The sequence below is a fragment of the Rhipicephalus microplus genome, chromosome 7 (assembly GCF_043290135.1).
Source record: "Rhipicephalus microplus isolate Deutch F79 chromosome 7, USDA_Rmic, whole genome shotgun sequence".
Taxonomy (NCBI): domain Eukaryota; kingdom Metazoa; phylum Arthropoda; class Arachnida; order Ixodida; family Ixodidae; genus Rhipicephalus; species Rhipicephalus microplus.
In genome coordinates, this window is record NC_134706.1 from 89,340,521 (window position 1) to 89,358,428 (window position 17,908).

The window sequence follows — 17,908 nt, forward strand, 5'->3', positions numbered from 1 at the left end:
TGTGCATTTTTCATTTACTAATAGCATGTTTGTCAATGAGTGAGTAGCTGAGTGCATAGGTGTGCACACAGTTCCTCATTAAGAACGGCATATGTTCATTGCTGCAATCCACCCCCGCATATTTTACTTGGTCAGTGTATGGGGTCGATTTTGACTGGGAGGGGAGGAGGGACAACCCCCACCGACTCCCCGTGTGGATTATGCTTGAGTGTTAAAGTCAAGCATACATTGCACAAATCAAAAAGTAACGTTAACCATGCACTGACAAATTTGCCTTCAACCAAATGGAGGCCACCCTGGAGAAAATGTCAAGTAGCTATGTGGTTTTGTTCATAGTTACGCATATATTTTTGCTATACAAAACAATTCAGAGGTTTTTAAAACTCCTCTTTGTAGTTTAATGACATTTTTTTATTATAATTAAACATATTTTCAACAATATAGAAATTTTTATATGTGGAATTATGAAATTTTTTTACCTTGATTTTAGGAAGGGCTTCCCCTTGGAATTGTCATTTTTCACTCTATGCCATGGCGAAAAAAATCCTGGGGGGGGGGGGGCATGGGCCACTTTTTGGCCCAAGCTGACTGCTTTTGTGAGGCTGTAAAATGACAAGTACTTGATAAAACATTTCGTTGGTGTGAGATGATCGTTTGATCCGCATGATTGTCTCAGTATCCCAAAGAAGTCACCGGAGAAAATCACTGCTGTCTCGTGTATATACAATATTGTCGTTTTTCCCCATAATGAGCTGGCAGTAAACAACTGTTTAGTGGTTTGAAATGCGATGAGAGCTCCAATAAATTGAGCGCACACAAAGCACGAGCAAGTGTTTCAGTAAAGCTGTCTGTGTACTGTTGGCTACATCAGGTTCAGAGTCCGAAGCAGAACTATTACTGTGAAGCAGGACTAATAATGCAGACAACCTGGCATTGCTTCCATGTAGCGTGGCCACTAGCGAGCAAAGAAATCGCAAGAAAAAAAATTAGTTGGGTTGGCGCGAACATACGCAGCAGTCACTGCACAGCAGCTGAAAAGGCAGACTGATTATTCCATCAGCCCATGCAGCAGCAGCAGCACCGCCTAGCAGATCGTGTTTTTTATTCACGCGTGCCGCTTCACGCGATGCATGTGAATGATTGCGTCTGAACACACTACCCCATATTCTAGTGCACTGTAGCATAAGAACAGAAAGGAGGCCTTGTGGTCCAATACAGTACAGGTTGGTCACAATATTTATGTTGCCTGTTACTCAATCACGTGCTTGTTTGTGCTGGAAGTTCTGTTGGCTGAATGCAATTGTATTTGACTATTACTGTGCTTAGGTGGAGGACCCTCTGACTCCACAAGTCCAGGAAATACCAGAAGTGGAGAGGCCGTGCACACCACAACCCAAAGTGGTTTCGCCTTTGCCACATGTGACGTCCTGTACCCCTCCAACACCACCTGCGGTCTCAACATCACTGTTAACCTCATTGCTCAAGTCCCCCACTCCATCTAGTCCAGTGTCATCTGTTACGGGTCTCCGCTCCTTGACGCCATTTCCAGTGCATCAACTCAAAGAGGTAATTATGCACAAAAGTTGACACTTGAAGCCAAGGTTCACCTTTTGTGATCAGTGTCACGGCTCCGGCGCGGCGCACCGTTCGATATATAAAGTATTTCGACGTACAAGTGTTCGATATACGCGCGCCTTTGCCCTATACTTTTACATGTGTTTTTTCAGGGGATTTTGCGGTGTTCGATATAGCCGGTAATTCGATATATCCGAGTTCAATATACCCAATACCGACTGTACGCGTGTGTGTATGTGTGTTGGGTGGGGGGGTATTGGCGGTATGGTCGCTTCGTCAGTATTGGACACTCATTGGAATTATCTTTTGTTTACCAGAAAGATAAGCATTAGTGAATTTTAATGAGTGATCCTATAAATATGCTCTTAAACTAAGTTGCATTGCTCCAAAAGACTGAAGCTTGCTTCCACCCCTGCTAAGGTTGTACTGTCAAGTTAAATGGCACTTGTTTGGCTACATTCTTTAGAGGTTAATGCATTGGTAAGCTTGTTAATTTGCTCTCAAATTCATTTCAGCCTTGGGTAGTTCAAAATGACATGGTTGGCGTTCTTCTTAAAAAGAAGTTCTTCTTTGAAGAAAGGAGTGAAAAATAAAAATGCACAGACCAACATTTTATGGACAGTATATAGTGATGCTGCATGCTTTGAGCAAACTTGGAAAGTGATTTTAAGGGGAGATGCGGGTCGAAAAATCGCGTTTTTTGCGAAAATTTCCACTTTTGAGATATTGCTTCTAAAATCACTTTTGATCATTCAACTATCATTTCCCCAAAGGTCATAGCTGAATTCAAACGAGAAAGTGGTAAAAAGTCGATCTGCGCTAGTGAAGGTAGCTGCCGAAGTCGCGAATTCACGCATCCGACGGCTATTTTTGAAAATCCGCCACTCGGCAACACGATGACGTCCGCCATCGGGGTTTGTTCGGTGGTGTAGATCAAGGCTCCTTCTAGTGTACAGGCGTCCCCCTAGTTTCGTATTTTAGTGAGGAATTTCACAAAACAGTCGTTTCCAAGTCGGTTTGCAGCCAAGCTGCAGCCGCTTCGCGCATCTCTACCGGTCACATGGTACGCTACCGAGGCCGCCATTGGCTACATCTGATCGGCCTCGCTCGCTGAGCGCTTGCGACGATCGGCACTTGCCGTGCGTTTCTACGTTTTTCCGAGTTCACCATGGATAACTCGAAGAAGCGAGACTTCCGAGCACGAAAGTTTGCAAGCAAGAACAAGTACCAAGGGCGTCGACGTAAACCGAAGCGCAAAGCAGCGGTAGAAGAATGCGAGCCGCGGGCCACTAGGCCTAATCAAGGCAGCGGGGATACGGCGGCTTGCGGGAACTTTGACGAAATCGACGCCGCGATCAAGTTCATCAGCGCATCAGAAAAAAAGATTGAACAGTTCGAAAGCGAAAGAACGAAGAGTGTTTGTGGCTCTGTGAGCGGAGTATTTTGTGACATCGGCGCACTGACATCGATGGTAAGCCGTGCTGTTTGTCCAACATGCCACACCGCTGGACTCGTCGTTCGCGACACCGCAAGTAAACGTAAGGGCCTCTCTTCGTTCCTCGAGCTGCACTGTGATAACAGTGAGTGTCCTGAGTCAGTGGTTTCTGCCGCGCATAGTTCGCGGCGTGTTCTGCCGGAAAGACAGCCCACCGATGCCGGTGATGACTGGAGCTACCGAAGCGGCAGCTCGCGTGACAGCTTCGCTGTCAATGTGAAGGTAGTTGTGGCTGCGCGTGCAATAGGCATTGGGCATGAACAGCTGTCGCGTTTTTGCGCTATTCTTGGACTGCCAATACCTATGCATCATAAGACTTTTATTGCAATTGGCAAAAAAGTTCATGCTGCAGCTACCAAAGCTGTGCAAGAAAACCTGGCGAAAGCGCGGATGATAACTAAAGAGAAAGTGGATGGGGCTGATGTTGCTGTCATGTATGATGGCACATGGCAAAAAAGAGGGCACAAGAGCCACAATGGCATCGGCACTGCTGTGTCTGTGGACACTGGTTTGTGCCTAGATTTTGAAGTGCTATCGAATTACTGCCTTGCCTGTAGCCGGCACCAGGACTTGGGTGATGAGGAAGAAATATGGCAAGCATTCCACACACCTGTCTGCGAAAAAAATACAGAGTGCTCCTCTCATGCCATGGAGACTGAGGCAGCTTTGCGCATATGGGGCAGGACATCCTCATACACAACACCATTGCGCTTCACCAAGTTCCTCAGTGATGGGGACAGCAAAGCTTATACCGCTGTCGCTGAGGCCAAGGTATATGGTGAAGCTGTTGTGGACAAGGAGGAGTGCACAAACCATGTGGCCAAGCGTCTAGGCACTGCACTTCGGAAACTGCCAACAAGACTTCCACGAGGGGAAAAGCTGACAGATGGCACAATTCAGAAGCTGCAGAACTATTACCGTATTGCAATCACAAACAACAGAGGTGATATTCTGAAAATGCATCGTGCCATCTGGGCCTCATATTTCCATTCATCATCGAGCAACACAGCAGGCAGCCACCGATACTGTCGAGGCGAGCTGAAGCGCTTGGGGAGGCCCCACCCGACCACACACCAATCTTGACCAAGGCTCAAGGATTGGCTGTGCTTCCCATTTACAAGCGGCTCACAGATGAAAAGTTGCTGGTGCGTTGTATCCAAGGGAAGACCCAAAACGCTGCAGAATCTTTGAACAGCAAAATCTGGTTGTTGTGTCCGAAGACTAAGTTTGCCTCCCGGACAACAGTGGAAACTGCAGCTGCTATGGCCGTGTTGTGGTTCAATAAAGGACATTCAAGCTTTGAACACGTGCTAGAGGAGCTTGGTGTAGTCCCACCAGATCAACTGATCACCCTGGGCCAATCCCGCGACCAGAGGAGAATCGAAAGAATGTCTGCGTGTGAAACAGCCGAGGCAAGGGCCCATCGGCGGAACGTGGCAAAGAAAGCGCGCCTTGATGACTCCCTTCTCAAGCGGCGAGAAGGATCCACATATGGAGCAGGACAATTTTAGGTGCTCTAGCTGTGTCCCTTCTATGATATCACCAAGTTTTGTGCAAATCGCACTGTGTAATCATGAGTAAACATATTTACAACTTTCAAATGCATTTTTCTCGATTTCCATTTTGAGGTAATTCTCTCATCTTGTGCACAATCTTTTTTAGGCATAAAATAGTCCTATCTTGATGAAATTTTGCACAGAGCTTAATCAGCCACTCTAGAATACAAGTATCTACTTTAGGTTGCATTATACATCACAGATTTTTTGTTACACAACTTGATACACTGATAGAGAGATGTAAAATATGCATTTAGTACTTTTAATTTTTTTTTTTTAATGTAGCAAATAAATTTTCTGTTTGAGGTACTTTTCTGTATTGTACTGCTCAAGTGCAGCAGAATGAGCCATTTTGCAATTCTGTGTGAAAATTTTTAGTAAGCTTTATTATGTGCACAAAAAACACTATATTTTGATATCAAAGTTGTAGTAACTCCGGAACTACTATAGCTATCAAACAAATAATTGCAGTTATGAAATCAGCACTGCAAGCTTTACTAACACCTAAAATTTCAAGGAGCTGGGTTATGAAATAAAAAAAAACCTTTTTCGAGTAGCATCTCCCCTTAAATGCTCATGTAGCAGGGGTGAGACAGCTGCACATATTGCGCATTTCTGATACGTTTCCGTTGTCTTGCGCCAAGCTGCTCCAAAACAGCCTCAAAAGCAAGAATTTTGATACCAACCTTGGCTTCAGTATGGAAAAAAACACTGAATTATAGTGAACTAGAATGAGTTAAGTTGTCTACATGGTTTTCTGAGCAGCGTCATGAATACCAAGAAAGTAAGATGCGCCCAAGCGGTTTTTTTTTATTCTGCACGGTAACGCCATAATCTTTTCTGTTCTGTTGTGAATATGCGTGACCCCGCTAAAATATGCTGCCATGCATTGAGCGCGCTGCAGCTTCTAGCTAGGCTGTATGTTCTGGCGCCAGTTTCGCTTAGCGAAAACCACAGAGTTGGCCATTCTAACCGAGTGACATGCTTTGCGGGGTTGACTCTCAACTTCTTTGTTGTGCGTAGCTCGTTCCTCGGGTCGCTATGGTTTTCATGTGGGTACTGCTACATGTGGCCACCTATGCGCGCGCGTTTGCCGTGAGCAAGTATTTTGTTGCGTAAACGTGGAGTGATCCTTCTTCATGCGAAGCGTATGTGGGTACACAAAGCTACAATGCATCCACGCGAAAAGACGTAACAGCGACAGCTGCTAGATTGCGACCGTTTTTGCATCTTCTGGGAGGCGAGAGTGTACTTTTCACCCGGCGCTCGGTTGAGTAGTGTCGAGGCTGCACGCAGGCGTAGCAGCGGCTCGCACCGTGCCGCCACATGTACGTCTCCTGGACGCTTTGGTGCGTGGGTTCTCAAACTGGGTTCTCTGAGCGACAGAACGCGTGCAACACGCTCCCGGTTTACCCTCATGAGCGACTAATTTATTTATACAAGTGAGTTTTCATTGCACTTTAAAAAGCCATCGCATGTCTAATCCGCACATCTGTGTCTGCAGGTGGCGAGAGACCCATTAAAAATAAACTTGTACGATTTGTGAGCACTTAGTAACTAAACGCACATTCAAATCAGTTTAAACGATATTAACGGGCACATCGGTGCTTTGCAGTTCCGATTTCCCATACCCTCAAGGGACTGCAAAAATGTATAGAAAAATGAATGCACGTGAAAACGCACATTTTTTGTTGATATTTTTCGCTGACGGAGAGGGTAATGGCCGGAGTACAAAATTCCCATTGCAATTTAGTCAGTGCATCATTTAGGTGGCTCTGAAAAGAGTTGTTTATATATATATATAAAAAAAAACAATGTGGCTGCAGCTATCTCATAGGTCAGCACTTGGGTGCAAAGAAGTCGCTTATTTTCTTTTGCACGGTGTTCCACTTGCCTGCGATCATGTCTGCCTCAATTTCAGTCAACATAATGTTGCTGCTGTACACCGATGACAATGTCATTAGCGCTCGTGTCAACTCCGAGCACGTTGGCTGTGTAGGAGATGGCTCTTGGCTCTCAGTGTCACAGTCGTCAAAACCCTCTGTAGCTTGACAAATGATTTTGTCATCGATCAAGACCGCACATATCTCGAGGTCTTTGTCAGTGTCGGCGAAGCCCTCAAAGGTTATCCCGGCTGGAATTGACACGCCAGCGGCGCGCAGATCATCGAAGGCAACATCCGCGGATGGCAGTTTGTCACACACGCTGTCCACTTGGGGTGAAACGGCCGCCTCGCCGTCGAGTGTGAAGCCCGCGTGGCGAAAACAGTTCCGCAGAGTCTCTTGCGTAACCGCCTTCCACGATTCCACTACATGCCGACGGCGAGGTCAACAGTGTAGCTTTTACCGTTGTCGGAGGAGAGCACCATGCGGCTGAGCACGCGTCATTTGTAATGATGCTTCAAGTTCCGAATCACGCCTTGGTCCATCGGCTGCAGGATTGTTGTGGTGTTCGCCGGCAGAAATTCAATCTGTATAGCCTTTAGGTCCTTGGTGTGGCCATGCGCAGCGCAGTTATCCACAAACAGCAGAACTCTTCGATTTTTCTGCTCGAACTTTCTGTTCAGATTGCGCACGTATACTTCGAATAACTGCTGCGTTACCCATGCCTTCTTATTAGATTCATAGAGAACAGGCAGTCACTGCCTCCTTGAAACATCTTGGATACTTCGACTTGCCGATTACTAGTAACGGAAGCTTCTCGCTGCCTGACATGTTGCTGCCAACGAGGACAGTGAGCCGCTCCTTGCTGTGCTTGCCACCGTGGCAGGGGTCACCAGCAAATGCAAGTGATTTCTCTGGCAGCAGCTTGTAGAACAGTCCAGTTTCGTTGTAGTTGAAAATATCATTAAGTGGAAACTGCTGAAGCAAGGACTGCCGCTTTCCATCCCGATACGGCGCCGCTTTCTCGCACATCTTCTTAAACTTCAAGTCATTGCGGCTCTTGAAATCGCGACGCCATCCATAGCTGAACTTGAAGTCCTTCACGCCAATATGAAACACGAAAACCTCCGTGTTCTGCTTCAGGATGTCACCTGACACCGGGATTTTCTTAGAGATCGTGGCACTGAGCCACATGACCAGCCTTTCCTCGAGCTTTGGGTAAACACCCTGGCTTGCATTCTTCTTTCCAGCCCCGATTGATTCGGTAGCCGCTTCCAAGATCTTCGCCTTGTTTTCGATTAAGTCCGAAACAGTTCTCTTCGAAATTCTGAACTCCCTCCCCACCTCTGCCTGCGACCGACCGCATTGGACCTGTTCAATGGTGGCGGCTTTCTTCTCCATCGTGAGCCTACAAGGGACATTGTGTGCTTCAAAGGCGTGGACAAATATGAAGGAGCGGTCGGTGCCATCGCTGTAAACGGCGAATCCGCTCGAAGCGCAGCACGAAACGGCTAGGAACTCGGTGGATGCTGAAGGTTGGGATTGGATTGGATAAACTTTTATTTTTTATTGGATAAACTTTTATTCAAGGTTGGGAAACGTGATCACTGAAGATAACGGGCAGCAGCAAAGATCAATCCCAGACACGACCGCAGAGCTGACAAAACATGTGAACGAACACAGTGAGGTTTAGCTTGGCCAAGCGGCTAAGGTACGGCTGGCAACGAGTGACACGTGCGGTTTCGAGGTTACGGCAGCCGCGGGCGCGGTGCGGCGGTTGGCGACAGTGCTTCTGGCCATATCTGCGAGGCAAGTATGGTGGGTTCGAGGATATGAAAACGACCAAAATGGCGGCGTCGGTGGTGACTTTGGGTCGGCGACTAACAGTAACAAGTCCGGGAAATCGAATGCCGAAGGCTATAAGCATCCGGAATTTCGGACTTCTTAATACATTGACTCTATGAAGAACTCTACGGCGCCACAGATGCGTTCGGAAAATTAAGCATGTTTGAATTTCGGGCGTCCGGGAAATCGGACGACTGTATTCTTGACTCGTGACACGTCGGCGATCGCGTGGCACAGTTTTTATTAACGGTGGTTTGCCACTGCTTCGTTTCATAATCGAAACTCGCAACCAGCGCTTTCAGAAACGTCGCCGCGTGCCTGCGCTGGGCTGCACAAGCTTCTAGGCTTACCTTTACGTTGGAATGGCCTGACGGTTCAAGGCCGTTCCACAGTGTGACTTACCTACCTCCATTTTTTCTTTTTCTTCTTTTTTTTTCCTTTTCCTTCAACAATCTGGTCTATGCGTGAGGCGCAGAGCCGTACACGATTTGTGGAGCGGCGCAGGTGGCAATCACAAGGAGTTCTACATGAACGGTGCTAGAACATGTCAATGTAGAAATCATGCCTGGCTGCGCGCGTCGAGCAGCGTTATCACCTAGTACCATATTCGCTTATCACTTAATGCCATATGCATGCACTTTACGAGATTGTTGGTGCGGCGAGGTTTTTCGTCTCCCGCGCCACGCTTTTGAAAACAGTCAAGCGCAAGGTGGCTGCGAACAGTGATGCAGCACACTTTTGTTGTCTGTTCAACAAAGCTTGCAGTGCACTGGGGGAGGGGGAAACGTCATGCAAACCACGCATCTGAGCAGATAGAGAAACAGACATACAAAAAGTCAACGCAGTAGTATGCTAAATCATGTCACTGTTCTTAAGCGAAAGTCCATAGTTACTTAACTACGATTCTTGTGCAATCTCAATTTTCAAATTCTTTCTGGGGTTGATCTATTTTTCTTTTTCAGATGTTTTCGTAGAACCCAGTTTTCAGAACATTTAGTAAATCTTGTTGCTAGGCGAGTTGGTTCATAATTCTGGGTAACCTGGTGTGCGTGAATGCGGACAAACCACAACAGAAAAGAATAGACAGGGACAAGCGCTTGTCCCTATCTATTCTTTTCTGTTGTCATTCGTCTGCATTTGTGCACACCATGTTATTGAGAACTATTTTTTTTTGTTATTTCACATGTTTGTTAGAAATGTTAGTTCAGTTCATGCCTGGCGATTATCTGTTCAAAGCTTTTTTCAAAGTCTGTTTCACTGTTATATTATTATAAGCCAATTAAAATACGCACTTGTGCTCTCACATTGCTAAAAATTTGTTTTTTAAGCTCTTAGAACAGCATATGAAATGCCGCTAACTGCTCCAAAAGCAAGGTTTGTCTGCTTCAAAATTGGAATTTTGCTGCTCCTATAAAACTGCTCCCAATTCAGTCTCGGCAGTCTCACCCGTGATACAGCCACTTGACCATGCTAGACAAGCATTATTCACACTGTAGCGTACCCTTCTAGGCAAATGTTGTAGCCCTTTATCATTGATATGGTTGTGTTTTTCCCATTGCAGCAAAGCAGTCCCCGGTCACATCTGACTCCATCATTTTTCAATCAATCAGCTGCGCGACAGCTGGCCACATGCACTCTGTCTCCATGCACATCGTCAACTACAGTTCAACGTTTTTCACCCACATCCACAACTGCTGATGGAGTTTTACGCTCATCAATTCTTCAGATGTCTCCCCATTCTGCCACATCATCCGGTGAGTCATGGTAGACATCTAGACAGGCAGTCTGCACAGTGGCAGCAAAGGCTTGCATCAAACAGCTGGTTAGCTTTTAAATTTGCAGACAAGCTAGCAAGCGCAATAATGACTACGCTTTTTTGGTCTGGAAACTGAAAGGGCACTTAAGGGGGGACGCGGCCCTTGAAAACCGAAAAATCGCGAAAAAGTCGGTTTTTGAAAAACCACATTTTTGGGTTGTATGTCTCATAAACTACCTATTCTGTAATTATCAGCACCTAATTCAGCCGCAAAGTGCAAAAAAATACTATTTTCGAGGCCGCCGCGGCGTCCAAAACAGGCGCAAATCCCGAAATCAAACCAAACTTCGCGCGCACGCCATTCCCGGACCATGCGGTCGTCCCGCGCCATCTTGGTGTTGTTTTGACCGTGAATTCTTTCTCTCTCGTTCGCCGCCTTGCAAAATGGCGTCGGCAGCACAGTTGAGACGCTATTGGCGTTTTCCCGCGATGCGATGCGGAGCGCTGATTGGTTAGAGCAGCGCATTCATATCTCGCGGGAGAAAGCGTGCCCGCCATTGGCTGCTGTGCAGCAGCGGGGGCGGTCGCTCCTCTCGATGGCGCGTCCAGCGCACTCGCTTCGTTGTTGCTCTCTGCTCCGTCCGCCTCGACAGACATCTGCTTACGAGCCGCTCTTCGCCTTGTGCTATCTTTTCGATCATTTTCTCTTGTTTTTTTTCTTTTTGCTCTAGTTCTGTGCCTTTCGTCTTTGTTGTTGCGGGCGATGCCGGCAACGAAGCCGAAGTCAGTGCGGAAGTCCGGTGCGCGGAGGCGCGCTATGCGGCTTGTACAATCATCGAAATTCCGCTATTCTGCTGCGGGTGCCGACTGCGTAGACGCTTGCAGCGACGGAACTGTGTTGTCGGCTGTCGCCAGTCGAGAATCCGACACATTGAGTTTGGCTGGAGCCGCAAATGCACCGAGTGTTTCCGAGATCGCCGGGGTCGACATGTGCTCCGAATCAATGCCATGCAGTGTGACACCGAGTGCTTCTGATATCGCCGGACCCAGCACTTCGTCTGAATCGGTGCCATCGAGCGTGACACCGAGTGCTTCTGATATCGCCGGACCCAGCACTTCGTCTGAATCGGTGCCGCCATGGAGCGTGAGTGGACCGTCGCTTCATCTGCGGACGCGTTTCCTAACGAAGGAAGAAATCGATGCGAATGCGAAACGCCGTGACGCCGTTCGCGCTAAACTCGAGTCTACGCCGGCGACGCAGAAGAAATTTCAACTGATGCAGCCGGCTCTTGCACCTGCAGTGACAAGTGAGGGCGAACATTTTTCGCTCGTTCAAATGAACATCTTTAACGTCGTGCTCAGCTGCACAGTGTGCAAAGAATGCTTGAAAGGTGCTATGACTGTCCGAGAGAGCACCAAGCTTGGACTTGCAACAAAACTTGAAGTCGTGTGCGCCTCTTGTGGCACCGTCGATAAATTATGGACATCACCCCGCAAAAAGGACACGCAGGCATTCGATGTAAATGTCCGCGCCATAATGGCTATAAAGCAAATAGGCAAGGGGCAAACAGCTCCGAATGACTTTTGGCCTGCCATGAACGTCTCTTACAGAGGTCTTCACCACAAGACGTTTCAAAAGCACTTGAAAGAGACGTTCAGGAAGCCAGAGGCCACCGCTTTGGAGAAGTTTTATGCTGATTCTGCCACAGCAGTGATCAAAACATATAAAGAAATGGACCCCATTTCTCACGACTCTTCCTCAGGCACCCATGTGAAGCACCCAGTTAAACCTCAATAACTCTGGAACTAAGAAACACAGCTTCGGGAACCTTAGCAGTTGTGCTAGTTTTATTGTAGTGAACAACCCCTGAAAGTTTCATCCAGATATCTCAAAAAATAAAAAAGTTCGGTCTCCAGGGTAGCCTCCCCCCTTAATGAGGACTCGATCGCACGCTCCATGTGGAACACGCACGGAGTCACGCCTGCGCGGGTGCAAAGGTTGCTCCGCGTTTAGGCAACTGCCCTTCTTTCTCATTCGGCGAGCCTGCACAGCGCTGCTGCATTCTTTTTTCTTTTATTTTTCATCGCTCTAAGTAAGAGGGCGTCGAATTGCAATTGTGCAAATATGGTACAAAATTACTGATCGCGGCCTAGTTTTTGGAGCAGCTATTATGTGTGGAAAGAATAACAACCACACTAGGTTGCACCTATTGCAAGTGCACCTATGCGAGTAAATATAGTAGTTGAAGCAAGTGCAGGGTTCAGTTCTTCCTAACAGTTTCAGCATGTCCATATTGCAAAAGTTACCGTGTGGAATAAAATAGTTTATAACTGTTGGAGGTACAGTCAGATAAACGTAATAATGACCTAGTTTACCTTGGATGGCAGTCTTACTAGAGTTGCCTGTATTGATTACAGTAATTATGTATGTGCATGTAGAACGACTTTTCAATTTTTTTTAAGTTGCAGTGCTATTTGTTGTAGTCTACTTGAAAAATATTCCATGCAGGGTGCTGAAGTTTAGAAGCCATTCATTGGGAAGGTTATACCAACAATACCATGCATTCTACAGTGAGTGTCACTTGGCTGAGAAGTCGTGGTGTCCCAGTAGTCTTCCAATATATCACTGCAGGGCTTTTCGATCTCGGCAACTGTACATGTCAAACATGTTGTAAAATGTAAAGACATGCTTCCCCCTCACCATAAATTTTGTCAAGCGCGCAATAAATAAAGGGAAGAGAGGACCAGCTACTAAAACCTGTTTCTTATGAACCACTCATTAACCAGGACGCTAACGATTCTGTACATAATCTACAACTTGTCCACATAATGGAGGACTAGGTTGTATTAGCATTAGCATAATCAGGCTATTTTGTTTTGGAAAGTAAATAGAATGCATGAAAAATTTACATAGAGTGTGCTTCTGTATTTAACTAAATCGTAACTAGATGTGTTATTCAAAGGTCACAAATTCAGTTCCTGCCACGGCTAGTTATTTTTTCATCCAATTTTCTTTCTTCACATGTACATTACAATTACCTATTATAACATCCCCTATACTTTCCTTGACATGATTGTCTGTTAGATCTCATTGATATTGTATCTAACCCAGAGAGCAAGCCCTTAAGTGTACACTTCTTTCCTTCATTCATTCATTCTGGCAAACTTCGTGCCTTCAGGTAGTGTACGAGGGATTATTGGTCAGCTGCCAGCTCGTAATAAGACCACGTGCTGTGTGTCGCCAAAGAGACAGAAAAAGAGTGTTTCACACTTGCCGTCATGGCTTCAGGTGACGCTGGATTTCAATTTTGATTGCATGACCATTGGCTGTTAACTGCAGTTTTGCATTTTGGAAGCAAAAGGTAGTGACAGGTTTGTGCATTCATTATTTGTTATAACTTAAGCAAACTTAGTGGATCAGTCAGCTATAAAACGAGAAATTCTTGCAAAGGGAATACATAGCAAAGAAGCTTTTTAACCTTTCCAGGGGTACAAGCATGGCTGCACGTGTGGGTGTCTGTCAGCCCAATAAAATTGAAAAGTTGGCTAGTTGGTAGTTTATGTTCATTTAGCAAACTGGGAGCGAGGGTGGTGTGACTCTTCCTCCGTTTGTTGCGTGTTACTGCATTCCCAGTTTGCTGAACAGAAATGTCAACCCAATAACAACTGGAAGCACGTGGCGTACGCTCGCGATAGTGCTACTCAAAAAAGTTAAAAAAAAAAAAGTAAATTGTTGGTGTGTAAACTACGACAATGCTTTACCAGCAAAAACGAAGCCAGGTTTTTCGCTTTCAAAGATCTCGGAAACACGCTTTTTTCTGGTGGTGCCTACTTGGAGATAAAGTGGCCTTGATCTGGTAGCGTAAACGCTCCGTTAATTATAAAATAAGATAGTTGCCGACGAACCTAACCTATCCAACGACGACCTAACCTCTGCATACTTGAGGAGATTTGGTTGTTTGCATTTGACTTATCCTTCATCTTTGTTTTCCTTCTGTTTCTGCAGCCCCAACGCTATCCAAGCTGCTGGAATTGCCCCCTAGCACTCCTGGGGGCTGCCTTCCTTCACTACCATTCCTGACTACATCACCAGCAGTGTTGTCACCAGTTGCTAGTCAAGTGACCACTTTCTCGCCCCTGGAGAGCAGCAACAGCATAGATACCACATCTGATGATACCAAGTTTACCGCTGATGATGCCAAGTTTACCGCTGATGGTGCCAAGTTTACCGCTGAGGATGCTAAGTTTACTGCTGATGATGCCAGGTTGACCGCTGATGATGCGAAGTTTACCGCTGATGATGCCAAGTTTACCGCTGGTGAAGCCATGTTGACCGCTGATGATGCCCGGTTGCCTGTTGGTGATGTCATGTTGACCTCTGATGCCATGTTGACCGCTGATGATGCCAGGTTGACCGCTGATGATGCCAGGTTGACCGCTGATGATGCCAGGTTGACCGCTGATAATGCCAGGTTGACCACTGATAATGCCAGGTTTGCCACTGTTTTTTTTTCTCTTCCTTAGTTACCTACTGGTGTTAAAATATAGGGAGATTGTCACTATATTTACAACTTTAATTTCAATGCAGTTCTGATGGCATTTTCTACATTTCTGCATTGGCCATCTGTAAAGCCTGTTTTTTCAGCACAGTATTGATAAGTGGCAGCAAACTGCAAGTGCTTTTTTTTCGTATTCACACGAGATAGATGTTGCTGTGTGTCAAAAACTGTTAGCAACGCTCGGTGCTGATCACGACACAGTGTGGGAGAATCTTTACTTGTCTGAGATTATTTTTTTAGACTGCACATATAAGGCCAACAGTTTAGTTTATTTGAGAGCGTATACCAACACCAGCTGTAAGGTTTGAATGTTCAATGTTGCATGTATAAAGGCCATGCTGCTCATCACAGATCAAATTATCCACGGCCGACATTCTGTTCACCGCTATCAGTGTACAGCATGTATTACTGTAATTTAAGTTTTCATTTTCCTGAGCGTGGGTTCGCTCAAATAAAGAGTTTCATCTTAAGGGGAGATGCGAGTCGAAAAATCGCGTTTTTAGCGAAATTTCTCGTATTTCTGATTTTTATTGCATTGTAATCTTCAAATCTTCTTCTTTCATCTGTGAAAATTTTAAAACTAAATTTGAACCGCAAAATGCATAAAAATGTGTATGAAGGCATCGCGGTGGCTCAAAATTTCGTGAATTTGCGCCGATATTGGCCATCTTTGACTGTGCGCTGCTCCCCGTCGCAGTGCCGCCCGCCATCGCGATCGGTTGGGAAAGCTGCGTCCGGCCTTCCTCTTACAGCTCCGACGACCGCCAGTTTCGCACGTGGGCAAAAAAAAAAAAGAGGCCTTTTTATCACATGGTTTGAGCGATTTGAAACGCGCGGCACCCTAAGCCGCATCGCCATTGGCTACCGAGTCATTGTCAGCTGTGTTGGTGGCGGCCATCGGCATTTGGTCTGTCTGCTTTTCTGCGCGCCAACGCATATTTCCGCGATGACAAGCCCGAAAAAGTGCAACGTGAGACCGCAGAAGTTTCGAACGAAGCACAAGTTCAAGGGAAGGCGGCGTAAAGCGCCTTGAACGACGGCGACGAAGGAGAATGCGCCTACGTGTGCTAGGCCTGACGGCGGCATCGACGAGTGCGCGAGTGACAGTGGCTGCGATGAAGAGATTGATGCTGCGCTTTCTTTCGTCAGTGCTTCGGAAAAGAAGCTCGGCTTCTTCGAAAAAGACGAAAGACAGCGGGATGAGGTTTCTGCAACGACAGTTTTGTGCGACACCCTCTTGCTGACGGCACTTGTGGCAGGTGCGTCATGCCCTGCTTGCGGTATTCAAAAACTTGCCGTTCGGGAGCCGGCAGAAAAGCGCAAGGGACTTTCGTCGCTCCTCGAACTTCATTGCGAAAACAGCGAATGCTCAGCGACTGTTCTTTCGTGCTCCTACACGTCACTGCGTGTTACGGCGGACGGCAGCAGCCGAGTGAGCCTACGGTACGACAGTGGGAGCTCCCGAGATAGTTTCGCTGTAAATGTGAAGGCGGTGGTGGCTGCACGCGCTGTCGGCATTGGGCATGAGCAATTGTCGAGATTTTGCTCCATTATTGGACTCCCAAAGCCAATGCACCACCGAGGATTTTTTTCGATAGCAAAGAAGGTGCACACCGCTGCCATGGCAGCTGTGAGTGAAAACTTGCGCCGATCCAGAGAGTTGACGAAAGAAGTAGCAGGCGAAACTGATGTGGCTGTTATGTGCGACGGCACTTGGCAGAAGAGGGGCCACAAAATCCACAACGGGATTGGCGCAGTTATCTCCTTAGATACTGGCCTCTGCTTAGATTTCGAGGTCATATCAAATTACTGCCTGACATGCAGTAGGCACAAGGATATGGGCCCAGACGAGGAAGTGTGGCAGGCATTCCATGGCCCATTCTGTGAAAAAAATGCAGACTGTTCCTCCCATGCCATGAAAACGGAGGCTGCAATGTGCATTTGGCAGAGAACATTGACTTACGACACCCCACTGCATTTCATGACATTCTTAAGTGACGGTGACAGCAAAGCATATAGTGCAGTTGCAGAGTCAAAAGTCTATGGTGCTGTCAATATAAAAAAAGAAGACTGCACTAATCATGTGGCCAAGAGACTTAGCACCGCGCTACGGAAGCTGCATGTGCCATTACCACGAGGGCAGAAAATGAAAGAGCCAGCCATTTAGAAGCTCCAAACATACTATCAGATTGCCATAACAAGCAACAGGGGGAGTGTACTGGATATGTACACTGCAGTATGGGCTTCGTACTTCCACTCATGCTCTAGTGACAATGCTGGCAGCCACAAGTTTTGCCCTGCAGGAACAGAGTCGTGGTGCAAACATCAACGTGCTGAAGCACTTGGTGAACCTGCACCACGCCACACACCTCTCCTGACGAAAGCACAGGGATTGGCTGTTTTGCCCATTTATAAGCGGCTAACAGATGAGAAGCTTTTTGCTCGATGCATCAAAGGGAAAACCCAGCACGCATCGGAATCCCTGAACAGCAAAATTTGGCTACTTTGCCCCAAAACTAAGTTTGTCTCCCGAACGGTTGTCGAGACTGCCGCAGCTATGGCAATCCTGTGGTTCAACAAGGGTCATGCTACTTTCGAGCACATCCTGGAAGAGCTCAACATACTGCCATCTAGAGATCTAGTTACTTTCAGTGATTCCCGCGATGCGAGGCGCATCAAGAGAATGTCCGAGCGTCTGACAGCAGAAGCAAGGGCCCACCGTCGTCGTGGAGTGAAAAGGGCACGGCTAGAAGAGAGTGCTCGCAAGGACCGTGAGGGCACAACCTATGCTGTAGGACAGTTCTAGTAACTTGCAGTGCTTTTCAAAGTTCTGTTGAACATTATGGCCAAAGATTATGCATTTCTAATAACTCTGTGATAAAAAAAAAAGGTTTCAAACTTTCAAATGCGTTTTTCTCCTTTTGCAGTTTTGTGTGATCTGTGCTTCTTATACACGCTAGTTCGTATACTTAGAATTGTCATACCTCTATGAAATTTTGCACATAGCATGATGAAGGCCCATAGAGTGCAAGTATCTATTCAGATTGTCAGTGCTGCTTGATTATGTTTTTCAAAAATTACATAACATTGAAAGCCCTTGGCAACTAGAGCCATAGTAAATTTTTCTATTTTATTGTTGTATTTCACCTTTTTACACACAAAATTTATATAGTTTTTTGCACTCTACAGTTCCAAAGGGTCATAGTCAGCTATATCTGCATGCTTTATCTCAAATTTTT

At 46.5% G+C, this 17,908-nt stretch overlaps 1 protein-coding gene across 6 annotated transcripts in view; it reads left to right on the forward strand.

Annotated features, from left to right (window-relative positions):
• The window catches only part of LOC119185020 (uncharacterized), an 89,972-nt gene that overhangs the window by 30,720 nt on the left and 41,344 nt on the right, over positions 1–17,908 (forward strand). For all 6 annotated transcript variants that reach the window (XM_075869459.1, XM_075869460.1, XM_075869458.1 and 3 more), the window contains 3 exons: positions 1,327–1,566; positions 9,916–10,108; positions 14,117–14,603. In XM_075869459.1, the coding sequence (XP_075725574.1) occupies positions 1,327–1,566; positions 9,916–10,108; positions 14,117–14,603 (920 nt within the window). The remainder of the gene's footprint in view (positions 1–1,326; positions 1,567–9,915; positions 10,109–14,116; positions 14,604–17,908) is intronic.